Source organism: Glandiceps talaboti, chromosome 17, assembly GCF_964340395.1.
Source record: "Glandiceps talaboti chromosome 17, keGlaTala1.1, whole genome shotgun sequence".
NCBI classification, from domain to species: Eukaryota; Metazoa; Hemichordata; class Enteropneusta; family Spengelidae; genus Glandiceps; species Glandiceps talaboti.
The window spans coordinates 16868269-16893418 of NC_135565.1; the positions used below are offsets into that span (position 1 = coordinate 16868269).

Sequence of the window (25150 nt, forward strand, 5' to 3'; positions counted from 1 at the left end):
ATGTGGTGACTCACAAAAATGCCAGTTTTTCTCATTTTGACTCACAACAAAATTTGGCTATCATTAGAAAGACACACTGGTCACTCATAACGAGTAGCGAGTGTGATAACATAAGTGGACCAATGGCGGAATCTTTCAGACTAGACATGTTGAAGTTCATTCAATCAATCAATCAATCAATCAATCAATCAATCAATCAATCAATCAATCAATCAATCAATCAATCAATCAATCAATCAATCAATCAATCAGAAAATTTATAGAGTGCCTATATCCAATTTACGAAGTAAATTTCAGAGGCACTGTACAGTTTTATTTTGAAAACTTTCCTGAATAAGTATGTTTTAAGGTTGTTCCTGAAGGCATTGACAGTGGGTGTCTGTCGAAGCTCCAGTGGCAATTTGTTCCAAAGATGCCGTGTGGCATGCGAGAAAGCATGGCCACTAAAAGAATTAAATCTGTAATTGGGTTCAAACAGTAAATATTTGTCCGATAACCGAAGCATGCAGAGATTAGGCTTCTCACGGATAGTGTCTGATAAGTAAGGTGGTGAAAGACTATGTAATACTTTATAGGTGGTCAGGAGAACTTTGTAATCTATCAATGGATGTTGATTTGAAATATTATACAATGTACTCGCATTTTTTGGACGGATACAACAATATCACCAAAACACTGGTACTCTTTCAAATTGTAACTTTAACTTGTGTTTGGCTTTGGTTTGTTAAGACTAAGACACCAAAGTCATATATATGATGTCAATGTTTTAGTCGTAGTTCTGACCTCAGAGTGTAAATAATATACCTAGAATATTTCAACTGAATCACTTGGCCTTCTACAGCTGTTGTTGTATATGATTTAATGATATAGACTTGTCATATGGCACTGCAGTATACAGATGTACAGTAACAGCTGAAGAAGATCAAGTGAGGGATTTAACTGAAATATACTTGGTAAATTATTTATGCTATGAGTTAGGAACTTCTAAAAGTTATGATACCAGAGAGTCCAGTGTTGTAGCCAGAGGGGGTTTTTGGGTCATTTGACACACATTTTTTGGACCTGACCCACAATTTTGGAAGTGACGGGTCATAGATGACCCACACTAAAATTGTATGCAAATATGTTTAGCAATAGTGTGCAACATGACCATGTCTATAGCATGTATAGCAACAGCCAAATGATCGCATATATTGCATTGATAACAACAGGGTTGGATAAACAACTGCATAATCATTCAGCAAATATCTAGCATGGATCAGCATGTGGGTAAATATTTTCAAAAACTGTACAGCTGTGCTTCAATGCCATTGGCGCTTTTTAAAATAATAATGTCCCCCCAAAAAAATTTATGATGACCCAGAAAAATGAAAGTCTCGGGACACTATGTCCCACTCTTTCCAAAGGCTGGCTGCAACACTGAGAGACAAGAAATAATGTGTTTGGTTGTGTGATATACATTGCGTTGCGTCAGTGCAGTAAGGTTGTATCTGTCTATACAATTGTGTAGCAGATACAACCTTTCTGCACTGACGACGATATATTTGTAGAAAGGTGTTATGTATTTGAAAATGAAAAATTTCACTTTACTGTAATGATGTTGTAATTTCATGATGATTTAAGTTTCAGTATGGCGCCCTCTTGTGGCAGTGAACTAAAATGATACATCTAGCATTTCCTGGCTATGCAATACCTTGAAAAAAGTAGTAAATACGTTTCAAAACGGTTTGAATCTTTGGACCAGATTTTTCAAGAATCTCCCCAGTGTTTGTAGAGTCGAGGTGTCAAACCTATTAGTTCTTGAAAACAATATGTTCATTCTTGCAATAATATAAATTTCTTGTGACGCTATCATTAGAGAGAACATTGGTCTTAGCTATGCAACTGTTGTCTGTATCACGATATAGGTACTCTTGTGGCTGAAAGAAAGAAAGAAAGAAAATGAAGATGGAATATTTTCTGTACAAATAGTACATTCTTGTACAGATTATAGTTTTTAAATATATCAAGATGTTTTACTGTTCAAAGGATTTTTTTGGGTAATATTATTTTAAAGCAGCACCAGCTGCAAATGGACCATTTTTTAAAATTGTTTTACTAGATAAAATGACTCACTCGTAATATCGTACTTCCTGACACTTCCTGAACAGTATTGAATCACCTGTAGGTAAACATATCGTGTGTATTTGTACACATAGTATGGTACAATATGTCAAGTCAAATTGATTTTTGGGTCCGCACTCTAAAATCAGCACCCCAACACGATAATTTCAACCTGTTACTATATGGATAAGTGTCAGCCAGAAGGCAAGCCAAATAGCGCCATCTATGGCTGATTGTGTAGATGCTTTTGTTTTTAAAACATAACTGATGAGAACTGGATGGTCTCAACAGAACTCTAGAGGATGCACTGTCACTGGATCTATGCCCTGAAGTCAAAACATAATGATATCAACAATTTGCATATTCTAGTCTGGGTACAAGGTCTTTGCCCTCAAGTCAAAACACACACCCATACATGGTCTCTGTCCTCATGTCCTGTCAGAACGTAACTGAGTGTACACATCAAGTATGAACTAGTGTGGGTACAGTGTCTATGTCCCAAAATCATACATGTACATGTAACTGTAAACTGATACATCAGTGATGTGGATTTATTAGCCACCCCCCACCATACATGTTCTCTGTCCTGTCAGACCATAACTCAGTGTATACATCAAGTGTGAACTAGTCTGGGTACAGTGTCTACATGTAATGTATGCCCCAAAGTCATACTTATAAATGTACTACACGTCAGCAGTTTGGTCTAAGCTCCCTTGTATTTCAGTGTAAATATTATAAACATTGCTTCGGGGCAATTTTGATGAACAACAGAGGATTTTGAAGTCTAGGGGTAAAGTTTGAGATTTATCTATTAAGAACAGTGCCAATGTGATCATTTCTATACTTAAGAGATTAATGTAATAAGCACCTCTGTATTAAGTTTTAAAGTGTTGCTGTTACTAAATGTTCAAGAACACTCTAACTCATTCTCAGTTACAATCAATAAAAAAATTAGGGGTCTCTGCATTTTGTAAGTAGAGGGCATTTAGAATCCAGAATACAATGTAGCCAATGAGTATTGTACAAATACTATGTGCATAATTAAGATGGTGACCTGCCAAATTTCGTTCTACATTTCTACAGGATCAGGGACTAAGCCTAATTCCTCTAGCAATTTTTTTCTCTCCAGAGATTGGAATAATTTCAATTTTGAGGGAAAAGATGGATAGATTTTTATACCAGCAATTCTTGTGGCACAGCAAATAGCAAATTTTAGTCCTGATTTGACATTGGCGTTTCATTTTTGGAATGAAACTAGTAAAATACTTGATGCAAAGTTATATTTTATGCTTGCTTTAACAACAATTCTTCAGGCATTGCAACTAGGGAATGTTAATCCAAATCTAACTGTGGCCTTAAATTATTGGAACAGAATTACAGTGAAATATCCCTTGGGGAGTTGAATAAATTTTATACCTACTTTTAATAATAACAATACCTCAGTGCTATTAGGATTTAGAAATTTGACTTTGGCCTTTAATTTTTGAATGGAATTACAATAAAAAGATCCCATAGAAAATTTGATAGATTTTTGTACCTTCAGGCATTGTTGCAGTAGTGTGAAATAAGTCTTAACTTTGTCTAGAGGCATACATGTATGTAGTTTCCATGATAAATTACCCCTGTGTTTATTTGTTATCATTCTAGCCATAGGCTGGTATTATTATGTTAGTATTATTGCTTCTTGAGATAAGCAACACCAAGACAAGTCCGGTATACATGTACCTTATTCCTTCAACTTTCAGTCAAATGAAGAAAATGATTGTACAAAATGGAAACAAAATGTCTTAACCAATTCTGAAATTTTATGAAAATTATGAATATTCCATTTCTTGGTCGATGCCATAACTTCTGCTCCATGCACTTCATATACATTAGGTGCACATGAGAATAAGTCGACCTTCATGTTCTATTTTGACCCTCTAGCATGAAGTAAAATGCAATTGCAGGTAGCACGAATTGTCAAAAATAGTATCATTAATTTCCGTAAATACATTCATCTTGTCGGTAAAACATTACTTAGATAATTAGAACCCTTAGTCATGGAACAAAAATGTAAATGATTAGAATTGTTGGCAATTCTTTTTCAAGATTGAGATAAATCTGTTAGTTTTAAGATAAACTTATTCTATGGACATTAAATCAAGCATACCACACAAGATTAAAGTGGCCATATGGATGAGGATTGGGTATTTATTTTGGATTTTTTATTTATAAAACAATTTTATCATATAAAACAATTTTATCGTGGCTTCCTACTTGCAAAATCAGTGTGTAATAACATTGACCAAATCATTGTTTGTAACTCAATATATTGCAAAAAAATAAAAGAAAAAAGTAAAAAGGTTTTTTTTTTGTACATACAATAACAAACATTTTACATATTTTTTTATGCTCTGCCAATGTATTGAGTTACAAACATGGACTTGGCATATGTTGTTTCACATTGATTTTTCAAGTAGGAAGCCCTAATAAAATTGTTTTGTAAATTAAAAATCCATAATAAATACCCAATTCTCATCCATATGGCCACTTTAACTTAAGCACTGAGTCACTATACACTATAATTCAATGTTGTCAAGTATCAGAGGCATGGTATAGGTAAGGCTCTTTTGTGATTACTAAGTACCCTTATGATGAATTTTAATGCAAATCACACCACAAACTAGTAATAATATGTTCTTCTACCACTACTAAGGGTTCTTGTAAGGCCTGACAAAAATAATTGTTTGGTTCCGGTTACCCAAACCTAGTTTTTTTACTACCAACCCTAACTTTTTAAAAAAAAATTCGAGAAAAAAGTAATAAAATCATAAAAAATGGGAAGTCTCACATGAAATATGGATACGGAAACTGACATCAACTTAAAAAAAAAGCAATGTAAAACTGTTCTTCCAATCTGTAATGGCTGTACATTTGATAGGAAGAAATAAATAACACAGAGACCATCTAGAAAAACAATGGAAAACCTGAACTAGATGCTCACACATGAAAAAATATATATAATAAAATAAAATAAAAAATCTACCTACCCCCACCTATTCTTAAATTGAGCGTAATCGGAACCACACAATTTTTCTTTATTGTATTTACCAGTAACGTTTCACCTGTTCAGGTCAAACTACTTCGTTTTATACAATAATGATATCAAAACAGATGCCAGACCAAAGATTCCCCTTCAGTGTGGTTGTAAACCAGCAATATAAGAAAGTGTTTTTAGTCTCGGAGCCTATGTCAAAAGTTGACAGGTGAACATTGGTCTGTTAGAAATTAGTACTACTATGATGGTGATACTGATTATGATAGTAAACATGCAGTTGTCTTTTGAGTAGCATTTTCAGTTATTTTATTTGCAAATTTTATGATGTGGCATGAACATTCACAAAAGGGTATCAACATAGACACTGTACCCTAGATTTTCTCTCATTTTTTGGGTCGCTAACTGGCAAGTACAGCTGGAAGGTTTTACTGATCACTGAGTCCTCTTGTGAACACTGAAAGTGAATACAAATGTACAAGTTAGGGGTGCTTGCATGTGTGGCATGATGTTAATAAGTCAAATATTGATGAAGTTAGAGGGTACTGCTGTAGGGGGTTGAAACTGACGTTGATGATGAGAAAAGCATTGTTATACTGTAAATCTGAATGAGACGAGACTGTGGATGTCATGCACTGTGTGTAACCGTGGCGCTGCATCACTGCATCTAATTGTCTACATCCCTGGACTTAATCTATTAGTAATACAGATGATGTAATATTAACTGGATGTCAGCGTGGAATACCAGATGCTAGTAGTAGTAAAACCTATACTATGAGTGAGATACTAAATCATGAACTAAACTCCAGTATATGCCTGTGACAAAATTTGCTCCAAGCAACCACACGTACAGATTTAGTATACAGAGCTTAGTGCAAGGGGAGCCTAATCTTCACATCTATTGTTCATCTGTCCTTCAGAAGTCCAGATTGAAATATTTCATACCGTTCACAGCATTCACCAGAAATGTGTTGTAGCAGTACACTGGCATACTACACTGTGTGTTGAGTGATATTGAAATGGCAAATGTAAGTATACATATTCCAAAACTTACCCAGTCAGATGTATGAGTTCAGCATACGATGTACATATATCGTATTTACTTATTTCCATGTTGTTCTGTATGCAAATACTGTTTAATTAATAATCACTGTGTGTTATGAAATGATTGATGCACTTCTGTTCTTGTATCCTGTTTTTGTCGTGATAGAGGTCGTCGTATGAATTCATCGGTGTTAAGAGCATTTTCACTGTTTATGACACCACTGAGGTTGCCCTAGTTATGACATCATTCGATGTGTAATGGGCTGGTAAATCTTAGTGTACATTTTACACATGAAAGACTCTTTTGTTGATCATGTGCCAAATTCAGTTATGTCGGAATAAACAAAGGATTTCCATATACCTGTATTATTCAGTATCACTTCTGTTTTACTATGACCCTGTGACTACATCCTATTAGCCGACATAAATGTTTTGTGGTGACACAGATTTTATATTGTTGGAAATATATTGAATCTTTCACCATAATTTTGATCTGATTTCATGTATAAGGATTATTTTTCTGAATCTGAAATAAAATAAAATAAATTCCTACTAAAAAGTTGATAAAATGATAATTTTTTGTTGAAAATTGGTAGTGTTTTCTTAATGTTATTACTGTTTAATTTTGATATCAATTCATATATTGATTATTTTTATGAATTCGGTCTCAAGTAAAATTGTCATCTGCTAAAATGGTACTAAAATGACAATATTTGATGAAAATTTTCACAATATTTTTGTAAATATTAGTTTTTCATTATAATTTTGATATCAATTCGTTGATATAGATTATTTTTGTGAAATAAGTCTAAAATAACTGACATCTAATAAAAAAGTCAGTAAAAATGGCATTTTTTGTTAAAAATCTTCTGTTTTTGTAATATGTTTTCATTGTAATTTTGATGGCAGTTCATTTACATTGATTATTTTTATGAATACAATCTAAAATAAAATAGATGTGTTGAGAAAAGTTATAGTAAAACAACAATTTTTGTGAAATCTTGTTTGCAGTGAAAAAAAAATCAAAATTTTGATATTACTTTATTGATACAGAATATTTCAATGTCTTCATTTGAAAATAAAATTAATATGCATGAAACAGTGACAATAAGACCACAATGTTTTGTCAGTATATTTTACATATTTTGTAACGTCACAGATAGTCAAAATTTTGATATTGATTTGTCAATAAATATTATTTCAATAGATTTATTCCAGAATGAAATTGATACACACTGAGAAGAGAACAACAATTTGTGTTCAGTAATTTTTGCAGGAAAAGTGACGCTAATGATTGACAGAAAAACCTGTCAGTTTAATGTGACCTTAATCTGTGGGTTTTTCTATGTCGGTATATTTATAATTTTATATTAATTTTCTCTTGTATTCATGATGGATCAATTTATAAGGGTGCAGTGAATCAGAAATATTATTATAAACTCTCTGACAGTGACAGCGTTGATTAAAATTGTACATTAACGAAACCTTCTTGCTCTTTATACTTTATCAATTTTTTATGATTTGATTGACATCTTTATTAAATGTTATCTCAGAGGATATTCAAACCAAATATATTTCACCCCACCACCACCTAGAAAACAGAACCTATTACAGTCTTTCATTAAACTTATGTAAACAAGAAAGAAATTATTGGCCTTGATCGCCAGATTTATTTTTAAAAGAATAAAAGTTATATTATAAGAAAAGACGAAATAACTGTAATATAAACTTCTCAGGCCTAATAAGAAAAAATTGTGTGGTTCCGATTACACTCGATTTTAGAATAGATAGGGTAGGTAGATTTTTTATTTGATTGTATATTAATATCTTTTTCATGTGTGAGTATCTAGTTCAGGATTTCCATTGTTTTCCAAATGGTCTCTGTGTTGTTTATTTCTTCCTATCAGATGTACAGCCATTACAGATTGGAAGAACAGTGTTATATTGTCTTTTTAAGTTGATGTCAGTTTCCATATTCACTAAGACTTCACAATTTTTATGATTTTATCATTATTTTCTTGAATACGTAAAAAAAAAGGTTTAGGGTCGACAGTGAAAAACTAGGTGGGGTCGGGTAACTGGATTGGTTTATTTTTTTTTAGGCCGATGTGACTTTGAACCTGTAAAGTTTATGAGGTATGAACTGAAAGGAAAGGCCAGTGGCCTAGTTTATACCATTAGACATTGATTGTAAATTGTTGGTAATCACACATGTACAGAGGACTTTAATGTGATTGATAGTCCTTGGGCAAGATTTGAACCATGATTGTGTCTCAGTCAACCCAGCTGTATAATTGGGGACCTGGTAGGATAGAGGTTGCAATGTGAATGCTTTAATCCTATGTACTTATAAAGGCTGCAATGGATTGTATGCTCCCCAGGGAGTTGAGGAAGTATAAAGGGCTGCTGTGTCGCTATAGATCCATGCCAGGGGTAATAATTGTAAAGTGCTTTGAACACAGGAGTGGGGAAGCACTTTATGAAAACCACCATTATTATTATTATTATTATTATCATTGAATTTTAACCACTTTGATCAGTTTGACATACAGTTTTCAGTACTTGACTTGTTAAAGCGAGTTGGAAATTCCTCAAAAATGTTGGTACAAAAACAAGATGGATTTCCTCAAAAAAAAAACAAACAAACATGTGAAGGCACAAAATGAGTCAAAAGTTCTTTTAATACATGTACTAAAAAAGTAGACTGTAAAATACGTTTTCCAGCCCAGTCTTTTTCACCATGAATGCTGGCTGATAGCGTGACTTGAATGTCTGTATCTTACAGACTATTTAAAAACTGGTTGGAAATTTCATAGATACAAAATGAGTTGAAAATTCCTCAAAAAAGCCTGAGAAGGTACAATTTACAAAACAAGTAAGAAATGTATAGACACAGAGATTGAAACAGACGTACAGATATACAGGCGCACTCACATACCCTATTTCTGCTTTGAACATAAATACAGATACAGACAGACAGACAGAAATAAACAAACAAACAAACAGACAGACATACATACAGACAATCAAACAGACACAGACAGACTGTCCAACATACAGACAGACAACATACAGACAGACAGACAGACAGACAGACAGGCAGACTGTCTGACATAGACAGTCAGATAGTCAGGCAGACAGACAAACATACATACATACATACATGCATACAGACAGACAGACAGACAGACAGACAGACAGACAGACAGACAGACAGAAACAAACAAACAAACAAACAGACAGAGACAGACAATCAAACAGACACATGAAGACTGTCCAACATACAAACAGACAGACAGACTGTCTGACATACAGAGTCAGATAGTCAGACAGACCGACAAACATACAGACAAACATACAGACACACACACACACACACTCACATACAACTTGCTAATTCTACACACACACTTACACTTTACCAGGGTCCTAGAACCTCAAGGCAGTAAAATAAAAAGATAAAGTAAAACAGTTAGTATACTAGTAGTTACTGACTGTAGGTGATATCTGAAGTAGATAGCATATTCTAAATCTTATCACCTGAAGGTAGATTTTATGAGAATTAGAAACTAAAACACTCCAGACCTACATTTGTATCTGATTACTGATTTTGATATTAACTGATAGTGATACTCTTGCAAGTCACAGATTTCTCTGGTACTGTTCTAAAAAAATGGTTTGTGGTTTTATTACGGATTCAGATTTGTTGATATAGGATAATTCAGTGATTGCAAATGGATCTTAAATGTTAAATATCAAGAGATAAGACATGCATTGCCAGAGGACTAAATTTTATAAAAAAAGGTTCAGAAATTTCAAGTGGGTTAAAACAGTTCAAGAGGGTGAAATAAGAAAGTGCTGACGATATAAGAGGCTACATAAAAACACTTTTACCATGCATGAGCCAAGTTGAACAAAAATATGGAATATATATACTAAATGGTTCTTCTACATCGTGATAATGCATCTGTGTCATGACAACACACGTCTACGTCACTGCGTCTGTTGTGTTTGAAATATACGTCAACGTGTTCAAAATTGCCATTGCTTTCCCCCGATTTTTCTTTGATATGACTGGCTCTGGTATAATTATGTTATCCTCCAATATTTTTCTTCATTCAGTGAAGGAAAATACTGGTGACCTAAGGGGTTGTCACTACTCATCTAGCATAACTCAGTGACAAAGACCCCTTAGGTCACTCAAATTTTCCTTCACTGAATAACATCTAATATTATTCAGGAATGACGCGGAGTCTAAAAAAGTACAACAGGCTCAAAAGGCATTGATACAACCTGGGAAAGAACACTGGTGTATTTACTTGCTTGTTGATAACATCTAATATTATTCAGGAATGACGCGGAGTCTAAAAAAGTACAACAGGCTCAAAAGGCATTGATACAACCTGGGAAAGAACACTGGTGTATTTACTTGCTTGTTGATAACATCTAATATTATTCAGGAAATGACATGAAGTCTAAAAAAGTACAACAGGGCTCAAAAGGCATTGATACAACCTGGGAAAGAACACTGGTGTATTTACTTGCTTGTTGATAACATCTAATATTATTCAGGAAATGACATGAAGTCTAAAAAAGTACAACAGGGCTCAAAAGGCATTGATACAACCTGGGAAAGAACACTGGTGTATTTTCTTGCTTGTTGATAACAGGAATGAGACGAGGTTCATGCAAAGACATACATTTGTAATTAGTTGTGGTAACTTAACGGGATCAAAGTGTAAACACCCTGCAGGAACTCGGATCCACAAGTTGCGTGACCACAACATATTATATTTATAATAACATGGCGTACAACTGTTAGTGTTACATTATAACTTCACTACAAACTGATAAAATTGTTGCCTGAACATACATCGAAGACAATCGCTGTTGTTTTTGTTTCAGTTATATTGTTTTACCAAATTTTGTCTTTGCATGAAGTCTTTCTGTGGCTCAAGCAAACATAGTGTTTTTTTTCACAGTTTGTGACTTGTTGACTCAGAATTCAGATCACTGTTCTATGTCCCTACATGATGTACAACACATGTGCTGATAATGATACAAAAACAATGTACAATTGAACTATTATTCTAAGCTGTGTATTTTATAGCATACGTTTATAATAATAATAATGATATTATTATTTCATACATAATAGGCCACAAGTTTAAATGTACAGTTGTGCGCATATTAAAATAAATAATACCACTACGGAAGGCACAGGAAAATTAGATCTAGGTGACTTGTTAAATAGCTCGTGAAGCGGCCACGAAGTGGCTCAATGACTAGTACGCATGTGCGTCCTATACACTATGCAATTATTTTTTTGGTGATTTTACCCAAGGATGCATTGCAGCACAATGACTACACATACGCGTTCTATATACTATGTGCATTCTCCATCGGAGGGCGCTATCTACAATATCATCGTGAGGCAGCCCAGGCAGTCGGTCAGAAATGAATCTACTCTGTGTGAGCTTATATGCTTTGCCTAGTTATGATATTATTAAACAGTGACAATTGACACCTTAGAATTCCTGTTTGACGTCTTTTGCTACAAAATAGATTCAATTAAAAGTGAAATTGTTTTTGTCAGCTGAGAACTAAAATAGTTCAACCCCCCAACCCCTCCCTCTCCTCTCCTCACGAATAAAAGAATTACGTTTTCTATCCTACATTGAAATATTAATCTTACCCTTTAGTTTGCATCTGTGTAGTAAGCAGGAACCTTGATTGCCAGTATAGAAATACCAATCTGATTCTTACTGTAAGGCCTAAAAAAATTAAGAAAAAGAATGTTAGGCCTAAAAAAATAAAAAAATAGAATGTTAGTAGAGGAGTTAGACAAGCGAAAATTAAAAAAAACAATCAAAATGTCAGTTAGAATAGCGAAAGTAGTATAGTAGCTTTAATACTTGTACATGTCTATAGTTGGGCTATGTAATTAGGGAATCTCTACTGGGTACTGAATTGTGACTAAACAAACACAGAATAACATCCATCAATAGGGATTATATGTTACATATGTTATTTGATTTACTCAGTTAATTTTGAGATTATCTATCAGACAAAAAACCACATACAGAGTAAATGACTAAATATCACCGCATGCATAAATAGCAGGTAATACGTACTATATACAAAGTTGAGATAAAAGCTACATCAAATGCTAACTCAATATATACTATTGAGATCCCAGGTTGAGATTGTCTGTGAAACAAAAGCCACCATCTAATGATCTAGTCTTCTAGATAAATACATCAAATGTAGTTTAATAACAAGATGTATATATTGTAATTAAGGTAGACTTACATAATCTCGGTCATTTTTTTGAACTTTATTTTATGAAATGTTTTAAAAAACATGATTGTGTTCGTGTGTGTAAAATGGTGACCTGATATGATTGTGAATAGTTGTATGGATGCTAAGCCTTGGGAGACTACCAGTGTGGTACAAAAATGTGTCCCTCCCCACTTAGTGCCGGAGGGGTGGAGGGGTGGAGGGGGGGGGGGGGCACTAGGAACTAAGATTTAATGCTCCCAGACACTAGAACTAAAAATTATTAACTGGGACAAATAAAAATGAAAGTTGACCACATTTTCCTTCCCAAAATTTGAAATTAGTAACACATTCAATCTTGATATTTGAAGATTATGAGACAAACAAATCTCCCAAGGGATTGGTGCATGTACCCGAAGTGTAATGTTGGAGAACCTAATCAGGTAAACATAGGATGAACAGTAGTCTGTGTTGTTGAGATACATTGTTAGCAGGTCATAACTCCTTGTCAGCATATTCACCACTTGTAATGATTACATTATACAAACTGATAATAATGAATTGAAAAATTTCATCTTATAACCAGGTCATTTCCTCTCAATGACAGCGTGCAGTCCCTTCAACCATGACAATATCAGATTGTCATTATTCAAATGAATCAGTACATGTAACAATTAATATATACACATGTTATGCTACATCGTGTGGTAATTTACATGTTATTTACATATATGTTTTATGTAAATTTAACCCTACTGGTTAACTATGAGAACAACTTTTAGGGGTGTGGCTATGTGAATTGTTTGAAATTTTTCACGACATAAGCATCTAGAATATGAAGGCTGGTAAGTAGAATCACAAGGTATGACCAGCTAACGATGTAGCTCATCAGTGCAGTGAACAGACAATAGACAGAAAGATATATAACCTTGTATTATCTATGAAAGCTGCTAACTGAACAAAATGAACGATATTGACAATGTGTATTAGTAACGTGTACACAATATTACATTGATTTTTTTGCTACAAGCCATTTGGTCATTTCAAAATGACAATACAAAATCTGTCATGCTGCAAATCTTAATGAATAAGGTTAATAGCCTCATTATTGAAATATTGATATTTTGTGTTAAGTATTCTGTGTACCAGTAAACTGTAACCAAACTAACAATACTAGTATATGATTCTATTTAAAAAAAAAAATTTTATTCCTGATGTATTTACTGATTAGATAACTAATTCATTTTCTTCACTTCACTTGACTTGATGTATGTAAATTTTGTTATCTTTTCGAGCTCTGGCAATTAAAAAATAAAAATTTTTTTTTTACAGCTAGTGAAGCTTTACACCTATAGAATTGATGTGTATTAATAATATGAAGGAAAATATCAAATGTATATCTCGTAGAACTTGCTCTTAGCGAATTTTTCATTTTTTACCCAAAACGTTCCTTACGCGCTTAATTATCCAAAAGCTTGTATATAGGTCAATTGCTGAGTGAAAACAATAATTTGTCCCCAGGGGTTATGGTAATCTCATAAATATACACTTTTTGCTTAATTGTGTATTGATTTTATATGGTCTATTGGTGAAACAAAAGTCATTAACAAAGTAGGTAGAACCATTGTTTAATATCAACATTCTGTACATTTATGAAATGGATTTTAATTTTTGATGTACTCAAAGCTCACAATTGTGGTTAAAGTTGAAGAAATGCTTTTCAACTAGGCTGATACAGTGATAGCTGACATATGGCAGGCTCAGTGCAGTGCTACAGCTAAAACAGGGAGTGTTCGCCACAAGACTACATACATAACTAGACTGATAGGCTGGCATGTGGCAGGCTCAGTGCAGTGCTACAGCTAAAACAGGGAGTGTTCGCCACAAGATTACATACATAACTAGACTGATAGGCTGACGTGTGGCAGGCTCAGTGCAGTGCTACAGCTAAAACAGGGAGTGTTCACCACAAGACTACATGATAACTAGACTGATAGGGTGGCATGTGGCTGACTCAGTGCTACAGCTAAAACAGGGAGTGTTCACCACAAGACTACATACATAACTAGATGGCATGCTGTGTATAGACATACACTGACAAAACAACTAAACCAAAGTCAAATAGGAAAGGAGTATACAACATTATTTCCAGTTGTAATTTTACGATAAATTTATCATTAGACAAAATTGTATTGTCACCTTTGTGGTCAAGCTGCATATAGATACAGGCGTACTCTGACAAAAAGACACAACTAACAGTAAAAAAAAGGTCTGTAAACTCACTTCCAGTTCTACTTCTTTGTTATGTGATGATAAATTATCATTCGACTTAATTAATATTGTGTTCATATTGTGCCAGCCAAGCTGTATATAGATGCTAGCATAGTGTCCACTGACAAAAGAAATTCAATTTGTATAAAAGGATGCAAATCTAAAGAGAGAAACTATTATCATATCGTGTATGTTTCTTTGTGTATACAGAAGAACCAAATGTCAGTTAATTGTTGCAACCCTTTTCATATGGTAATTTTGGCATTTCTATTAACTTTTTTATGGAAAGAATGTCCACATGGCATTCAGTGTTTTTGCTAAGGTTTGGGAACCCCGGTAACAGAAAGGGGGAAAGAGGTAAAACTGGTAGTGCTTCCCATGCAATGTATCATAGTTTAGGTGGGGAACCCCGGTAGATTTTACCTACTTACCGCCCTTAAATAAAAGACTGGCATTGATATGTTAAAGAAGATAATATCAGTATTGGTTGGTTATTTGAGAAAACATAGTCTATTTGTGATTTCTTGCCTATCTGTATGTAGGTTTTAAGGGTTGGATGATATTACAATGTAGGTTGATGCAAATATGTGTAACTCCTACGGTGCATGTAAATAAAAAAATAGAAACATACATACATAAGGTCTAATAAAAAAATTGTGTGGTTCTGATTACGCTCAATTTTAGAATAGGTGGGGTAGGTAGATTTTTTATATTATTTTATGATATTTGTTTTCATGTGTGAGTGTCTAGTTCAGGTTTTGCATTGTTTTCCAAATGGTCTATGTGTTATTTATTTCTTCCTATCAGATGTACAACCCTTACAGATTGGAATACTTTTATATTGTCTTTTTAAGTTGATGTCAGTTTCCGCATCCATTATTTCACGTGAGACTTCACATTTTTCTCGATTTTATTTTTTTTCCCCCCGAATACTTAAAAAAAAGTTTAGGGTTGGCAGTGAAGAACTAGGTGGGGTTGGGTAACCAGAACCAAACAATTATTTTTTAGGCTTAATATAACAATATAAACACTGAACCCATGAGGGATGGCCCTCACTGGACTTCTTGGGAGACAGGTAAAGTGTTCATATACTTAAAGAACTATCAAGTATAAATAAAGATTATTTATTTATTTAATATGATAATAATAAATAAGATAAAAGTGAAAAAAATGAAAATAAAAGTAAAAAGGTGATTGACATGGCATAATAATAATAATAATCTTTATTTATACTGGATAGTTCTTTAAGCATATAAACACTTCGTCTTCCAAGAAGTCCAGTGAGGGCCATCCCTCATGGGTTCAGTGTTAATGCAGGAGGAAACCGGAGTACCCGGGGAAAACCTGCGTTGTTAGGTAGAGTCAAACTGAACGACACTCTTCTTACTTACAGCGTGGTAAATTTAATTGAACCCTGAATGGGTAAGAAATAGAGATGTGACCATTGAACAAATAAACAGAAAATGAATGGAGATCTAATGACTCATAGCAAACTAAAGTAAAGTACACAAGTAGTCAACATAAACTGAAAAATATGTCGTTGTGTCTACCTTGATAGGTTAGTTAGTGAGTACAACGATGATTAATCTTTTAGTCTAATTGTCAACACCGACCTTTGACAATTTTGAAAGCTCTGTATAATTTTACGGCAACATTTAAATTTTTCTTTTTCTTTTGCCTAATAATACTAAAAGGTTTTACGTTCTTTTTGTGAGCCAAGATAAATCTGTGTTTTTGGTTGCAGGCAATTTTGAAAAGTGTATATATCATTTTACCGTATCTTTTTTCTTTTTCTTTTGCCTATAACTAGCATGTTTTATGTGTTTTGTGTGAGAAACTGCTAAATCCATATCATGGTTGCAGGCAAGGTTAATAAAGGATGCAAACAAATTTGAAGAATAGAATTTATTGTCCATTCGATGTGCATTGAAACATGAAAATGTCTAACACAAGTCCTAGACTGAAAAATTGAAGGAAATTGTTTGAGTTGTTTGCTCCTCAGAAACCTCCCACAGGCCTGACTACCTCTAGCTGGAAGTAATCTTTTTTCATCCTGTTGTTACCATGACACCAGAGTACAAATACTGCGTTCCATGTTAGAGTGAATTTGTTTTAAGTGGAAAATGATTTATACCATAAAATACAATTGTAACGGTAAGATTTGAAGGTGAAAGCTTACTTCATTATGTGTTACATGTATAAACTAACGTTTATAACTGACCTATAAATAGACACTTAACTTCACCTGTATACAATACGCTACATGTACTTTCCCACCAAAATATTTTTTTTTGCAAAATCTTGCATTTTTTGTTAAAATTTTTGGTAATGTTATCTGTATTAGAGTGAAATCATAGGTTTGTGTTAAAATCTGGTTTAAAAGTAATAATTCATATTACATTTAAGTAAAATTTTGAGAAATTAGGACCCAAAATGTGAAATTTTCAGCACATCTTGATTTTTGGAAAAGTTTTTACGAAATCAAATCTTTATTTTAGAGTGAAAATCATGCAAGAAGTCTAGGTAAGGAATTTGTGTCAAAATTTGGCTAAAAAATTTTCATATTCAATAAGTTTTTTCCAAATTTAGTGTAACAGTTTTTCAAATAGTTGATATATTAACCTATTTTGTGGTGAAGAGATTAAATGATTTAACATCACGGTGAACAATAATAAATTGTAAGTGAAACCTCGCTTCATTATGCATAACATGTAACTAACGATTTGACTGGTCGACAAATGGATACTTACATGTATTTAACCTCTGTAGTACACTACTTTCCCGCCTAAATATATTTCCTACAAAATCATGTATTTTTTGCAGTTTTGGTAAAATATAAACTTTCTTTTATAGTGAAAATATAGAAATTAGTTTATGTAATGAATTTGTGTCAAAATGAGGTTAAAAAATAATCATATTTAGTAAAATTTTCAAAAATATAGAGACCTATTTTAGTAGCCCCGGATTAAATGATTTATACAATGTAAGATGCAGTATTAATGTCAAAATTGTATTGTCGGTGAAAGCTTACTTCATTATGTATTACATGTATAAACTAATGATTTGACTGACTGAGAAATCAATACTTTCTTAACCTACATGTAGTACGGAACTAATATGCCAAATATTTTTGTATCAAAATCTTTGGATTTTTAAAACTTTTTGGTAAAATCTAAGTTTCTTTTAGACCGAAATCATGGATGTTAGTTTAGATGATAAATTTATATCAAAATCTGGTTCAAAAGTAACTATATTTTAAAGTGTAAGGTAGAAATTAAAGATGTCTCGACCAGTCACTATAATCTTCTGATGGTCTTTATTAAAACCGACGTTTCGGCAATACAACAGTTGCCTTCTTCAGGGTAAAACTTGAATGTATTCCTGGATAGTAAACTGAATATGAGAAACTGAATATATTTTAATATTATTATTGAGTCAATTTTTAAAAAACTGGAGTTGCTATATTTCAGCTTAATAAGTTTTAGTGAAGGGGATAATTAATGTACATGCGAAATGATGCGATGTGTAGTCACCACTGTTCAACTTTACATTCTAGAGTTGAGAGAAGATATACTGTGTACAAATACACATGTATGTAATTTAGAGAAGTGTGTACTGCAGAATTTTGATTCAAACATATATAGTTATCGCAGACATTATACCATGCATGAGCCAGGTTCAACAAAAAATATGGAATATATACTCTGGTTGTTCTATGTCACGACAATGCACGTCTATGTCACAACAACATGTGTCTACATCATTGGTTCTGTGCACGTCTATGTCACAACAACATGTGTCTACATCATTGGTTCTGTTGTGTTCGAAATGTGAGTCAGATGCTCAAACCCAATGGATAACCTTAAGACTAGTTGAACTTCAGCTTACTGCAACTACCTCAGGTGATTCAAAATAAATTGGTTAGAAACCGTTGCAAAAGCAAAAGTGAATTGATTCAAATCTATTGCTGATACAGTTTTTCCATTCTCGCAAACCAGAACTGTTATTTTTTCCGCAAACTTCGAAATAACGAGACTCTGGCATCTTACGCCAATGAAAGTGGGATTCCACGTATACGTAATATATATTCATGAGTAATGACATTATGATAATCTGACCGTCAAAGTCCGTCTCTCAAAGAATGCGTTTCAGAAATTAAATTTCAGCAACAAGAACCCAACTTTGCCAAGTCAGTTTTCAGTGTACGTACTAGTATCTTGCCAAGGCATTGTATATCATGTGGTATGCACGAGGCAATCTGATTGGTTGTCGTGTTGATGTACAAAGCCACAGAGATAAATACCTAAAGACTGTATATGAATGCTGCCTCTTGGCAGTGCATTTTGGACGGTGTCGTAAAAGAGGTTGTGGTTTGCGATGATGCAGTTTTCTCGTGGTGACAGAAACCGGTTTCGCACTGATTGAACTGATGCCATTCAGCTTGAATCAGGATCAAATCGATTCAGGTGGGGAGAGGGCTATATAGTAGTGAGTGTACACTACACAGTTCTGATTCAAAACACACATATTTATCAAAGACATTAATTTTCTTTTTACAATTTCACAGTGTTTGCTAACTGAGATGTCTCAGTCCATCTGTGTTCATACTCATTGAGTATAAAATGAGGTACTTGAATCTAGAGTACATGAAACGTAATGAAAGTAATGTTTGTTAGTATGATTCAATATTTAATAAAAAAACCTGTGATGAAATCCAGCTTTCCATTATCGCAGACATAAACTTCAAAAATTGATTATCTACTATAGTAGATGTAATAAAGTAGAATTCGACAGGGGTCAAAGGTCATGGTTGCAAAGTTCAACATATATAATATTCTAGGTCCTCCACTTTATCACATAGCAGCAGCTGATGTTCACAGACTAGATTTTCTGGTAAAAATCATTATTTTACTGAATTTGGGAGATTAAATGAACAACAAAACAGTTCAGTTCTAGTTTATACATTATATATTGGACCGTAAGATATGTCGTGACGTTCCACCCTCACCGGCCTCCTCTCACACCCTGTCATGGCGTACCTTACAGACTAGTTTATATATGCACTAGTTTGTTTTTGCACCAAACACTTATTGCAGAAAATCCAATGAAGAATTGTGCAATATGACAGAACCATATGAGTGCAAATGTGGCATACACGGGGTATTTGCACAAGTGCTTGCAGTGTTGTCTACGGCAGTACTTTCATGGGTGTTATGAGAACAAGCAATCGTGTCCTCATTTGCATATCATTTGCATATCATTTGCATGCAGGTATGCAATAAGGTTTTTGGTAAATTGCACTGCAGTGCAAATACTACTAGTACGTGCATGCACCTGTGCAAGTAATCCCTGGTATTAAAATATAATGTTTAATACAAATTCTATTCCCTTGGATTTAGAGACAGACATGGTTTGAACAAATCAATTGTCCTTGCTTAGTGTCCACACTGGATCTGACAGAATGATCCCATAGGACACATGATTTGTAAGAAACATGTCTGTGTGTATTTAAATCCCAAGTGAAAGGGGATCTTGGTATTAATTATATTCCATATTATGGAGAAGTTTTAAGAATGTTGGGGTCTACACAACTCAATTTCTAGAATTGTCAGGTCATCAGACTAGACGCAGGAATAAATTCTGTATTTTCTGTGTTTGTGTGTATTAACTTTTTAGTAATATACACGCGATGTTAGAATAAATTCTGTATTTTCTGTCTGTGTGTATATTAACTTTAGTTACATACATATGATGTAAGATTAACAGTTGGCTTAAAGCAAACTGACAAATGAACAGATGGACTTGCCTGAAATCCCTACATGTATATAGGTATGTCTTGAATTATAATCATTGTGTATACCCTATAACTACAAAGTAACTAGTGTGTCCTCTAGTAAATGACAGAGTTTATTCTGTACATGTACTTTTCCATTCAGGGAAAAGTCCAGTCAAACCTATTTCTGTCTTTAGTACACTTGTATTGATTACTGCGATCAACTTAAATATGATTTTGGGTGATAAAATAGCACCCTGTAACTTACTCAACTGTGAAATCTTGTAAAGAAGCCCGGCCACTGCACTTGACATGTGTTCATCCATTTTGTGGCTTTCCTGCAAGGATTTATGGGAAAATATGTTATGATGACATCACACACAGTGTAAGCTGTGTACCTTGACAAATAAATGGTCTGGACCATTGTATTGTTTGTCAACAAATTGTGAAGTTTTTTCGCTGCCGGTAGTATAGGGTTTGATCACTTGGGATCATTGTTCATTTATAACACAGTGTGTTCATATAGCCATCAGTGAGTAGCTTAGATTGTACTATGTGGTATGGACTATTGACCCCTAGTAATCTCAATTTGCATATAAGGGGCACTGTTTGCTTTCCATTTTCCCTAGGGCAATATTCACCTAGCATGGAAGTTTTATCAGGGGTTTGCTTTGACTATGGTAAGAATATGGGCCTGAGAATGTAATGTGTTATAAAATACTTATTGCCTTGCCTTATTTGGGCACTAGCAGACATATTGCCTTGCCTTATTTGGGCACTAGCAGACATATTGCCTTGCCTTATTTGGGCACTAGTCGACATATTCCTCAGGAAATAGTGTCTACATAACAGCGCACTTGGTAAAAGATATCTACTAGTGCCCTTATAGCCAGGTAGTAAGTGTATACATGTAATAATCAATTTTCAAAAACTATATTTTGGATTTGTTATAAATGAGGAAAGAATGAAAAGTGACACTTGTAGGAATATATTTTGACTCCAGCATAAGGTAAAAAGGCAGTACAGGTACCCAGAGAATAATCCAACATTCTTGTTGTATGTGACTTATACTGCAGTATGAGGTAAACAGCTGAGAATTATACAGTAAATGTGTTTATGGCCACTGGACCAACATTTCATTAATATGCAAATTAGCTATATAGTCCAATGTTGAAAATAATTGCCAAGACTTGTAATTCCGTGATAACAATTACATGTACTGATCTTATGAATAAATGCCACAAGGAACATGTTTAGTCATGCAATTTATGACTAATGAGACAACATTTCATTAATATGCAAATCAGATATAGCTCATTTGCATACCATGGGATCATAAAGAATCGGTAGCTCTGAGATGAGATACAGTACATGTAATGTGTGTCTAAGTAATTTCTTATCAGATATTAATTTCTTTCATATCTGTCAAACAAGTCAAGTGCGTTTGAAATATAAATTATGAATTATGGAATATCATATCTGATATAATCTTGTATGACAATCTGTACACCTGCACATGTTAAATGGCTTCGAATTATTCTATGCCTTTGTTGTCATGGTAATAGTGAAGCGCTGTATAAACAAAATAAATCAACCACATGTGTAATAACATCAAATGTCGAATTAGGTACTGGTTTTCTACAATAAAAAATTATCAAGATTCATAGATGGAATGGACATAGCTATTTGTAGAGGAAGATACATGTATAAGGGGTGATCACACAACATCACACAAGCTCAATAAATGAACTTCGTTCATTTAGGTGGAGGGGGTCTGGCATCAATGCGATTGCTGAACTTCATTTTCGCACTTCTAACCAGTATTCGAAAACTTTGAACCCTTCAGTGATAACAGGTTCAGTATTTATTACTGAGATGTTGATAAGTTGATTATTTCTGACACCCACAACCCAAGTTCAACCAAACCTGGCACAAATATCACACACTACAGGAGACATGCATTTCACCTCATTTTGTGACATTGTCCCTTACGGCCAAAATCAGCCATGTTTGTTGTAAAAACTAAGTTTCAATCCTAAAGATCCTTATACAGCCAAACAGAAGCCAAAGTTGTTGTAAAAACTTACAGTTTGGTCATGAAGTCAAAAAAATTAATACCTGCTCAACTCTCTTCAAAATGGTAGTCTTATACTCAAAATGTTTGTTAATAAATCAGTTTCACAAAGTTGTTACAGAGTCAGTCTTGTTTTTTTTATATTGTCTGGATATATGACATGTCATGGTTTTAAAAGATTGATATTTATCAGATGTTTTCAGGTCCAGGTATAAAGTTCTTCTAGTTATTCAATGTTTCTTTAATTTTGTATATGATGTTTTTGTTTGTTTTTGTTGTTTATATTTGTTATTTGTTTTTTCTCAGTATTTTGTACAATCTGTGACCACTTGTGATGAGATATTTTGTTCTTTTCTTGTGACATATCTTTCTCTTTATGTTTTGTTATTTGTCTTCTCAGCCTGTCTTGATAATCTTGATCATCCCGTCATGTCAATGTTAATATGTGTTTTATGGCAAGCTGCTGATATACAATGTAGTCTGCGCCTCAGAAATAAAAATCTTACTGTTACTTTGTTCAGAAAAACTTCAGTCCATTTTCGGTCAAAATTAAGAAGAAGAAAAATTAGGGGTCAAAATTTTAGTAAAATTAAGCCATTATAGAATCAAACATGGATGCCAAACACCATATTAACCATCAGTTTCCTTGACAACAAGAGTGTGAATTTCATTTATTATTTCAAAAGAACCAGGTAAAAGCTTTAATTTGGTAAAGTTTTGAAGAATTTTGATTTTCAGAGAAATTGGTCCCTGAGGCGCATATTACCTTACATAATTGATTGCTGTGTGTTTTTATGTAAATGTAATATTTTATTGTTTTATTGTCTTGGTGTTCACCAATAAATGTAACGTTCTGTAAACCTTATCCAAACCATCTGATATCATTCTACAACTTTTCCCTACATTTGGTATTGGTTTATAATTTGGTGTAGAAAAATTTTATTTGTTTCCCCCATTTGTTTGTTTCTGTAATGTCTTACCCTGTGTAAAATATTAAGGTTCCCCATGTGTGTTTATATAAATTAAATATACCTGTAAAGTCTTTCCTCTATGATTATTGACCTCTGACCTTATTAATTATTCATGCTTGGATATGGTGTATGGCTATTAACCTAACACATGTACACACATTCATGGTCATGCAATGCTAAATAACTGCTTTTAATAATAATAATAATAATAAAACCAAGTCACTATTTACCCCGTAAAACTCATCTGATGATCACAGCTGTGATATATGTAATCTACTGCTGTCACTGCACCCTAATCATTACCCTTGATTGCATTCAAAGAAATTGCTGATACATTGTTACCTTACCTCATTCATCACAACCATATAAGGTATTAATTTGCATAATATGTAACCAAATATAGTAACTGACATTTGCATATATTCATATTTTTTTCCCTGCCTGGCCATCTCCTCGGATGCTGTCGCTGCCTGGTGTACATGTAATTCACTTCAATTATGCAATTCTGCGTATCATACATACATTCGTATTTTCATCACTCGTCATTGGTTGTACATCCACGCTTGTGATCTGTGAAATGTCTCGAAATAAACAGAGTGGAGCGTACAGTGGTACCAATATCCTTCCACCAGGTTAGTATATGATTTGCATAAATGTAACAACTTTTTGTTTGTCAGTTTGTTTTAAAATAACAACATGGCTGCTTCTCATCCTCCATCATGCAACTTACATGTATTCAATGTTATGTGTGTAACACTTCATGTCTGTTGATGTTATTCATTTTTATATTGTCTGTACTAATATATGTGTATGTTACTCCTGTTTACCTCAAATTGTTGTAACTGTTATTTTTATACAATGTCAAATTGTAGTTACATGTATTTTTGTATAATTTAATCAATATTTAGTATTCACAAACAACTATTGGAATTTCAAGATTGCATTGTACACTGTATAGTGATATAGCTGTATGTGTATATCTTATGTATACATACACACACATACATACACATACATACATACATACATACATACACACATACATACACATACATACATACACATAAATACATACATACATACATACATGTACCAAATTCATTAGTGAATGATGTACAGAATCTGACTTTAAAGTCAGTCATTAAATTTAGAACGTAATAAATGTACATAAATGTATCTATTAAAAAAAGTACAAAACATGTACATTTACTTTTATTATGACTTGCAGCAGGAAGTTTTACTTCAGAAAATTTGGAAGATTTCTACAAGGTGAAATATGCACTTTTCCCTGTATCCCATACAATGCAGTAAATTTCTAATTGACATCTGCGTTTTGAGCTTAGAGTTGATGCGAATGTGGTTTCACATAATTTTTAGCCCCAACGTAAAGAGATATCTTCAAAATGATAATACTAGAGTACCTTGAGCTTTGCTTGCAGATATTAGATGCCTTTATGGTTCCTCCTTTAATAGCATTATTATTATAAATACAACAGTGGCAGATAAAATAATTTTCTTTTAAACAATTTTTTGACTAAAATATTGACTACCAACATCTGCTGGACCACCAAATTCTAAAACTTGTGGGCCATATGAAC

The 25150-nt window shown here is 33.5% G+C and overlaps 1 protein-coding gene across 5 annotated transcripts in view; it reads left to right on the forward strand.

Moving 5' to 3' along the window:
• LOC144448675 (oxysterol-binding protein-related protein 8-like) overlaps positions 1 to 25150 on the forward strand; it is a 129740-nt gene that overhangs the window by 18208 nt on the left and 86382 nt on the right. For 2 of the 5 annotated variants that reach the window (XM_078138956.1, XM_078138957.1), the window contains exon 2: positions 24148 to 24184. The exons of 2 other annotated variants lie outside the window; for them this stretch is intronic. In XM_078138956.1, coding sequence (XP_077995082.1) covers positions 24148 to 24184 — 37 coding nt within the window. Of the gene's footprint in view, positions 1 to 6085; positions 6169 to 24147; positions 24185 to 25150 lie in introns of those variants that run through there. One more of the 5 variants, XM_078138960.1, reaches the window with a different exon arrangement.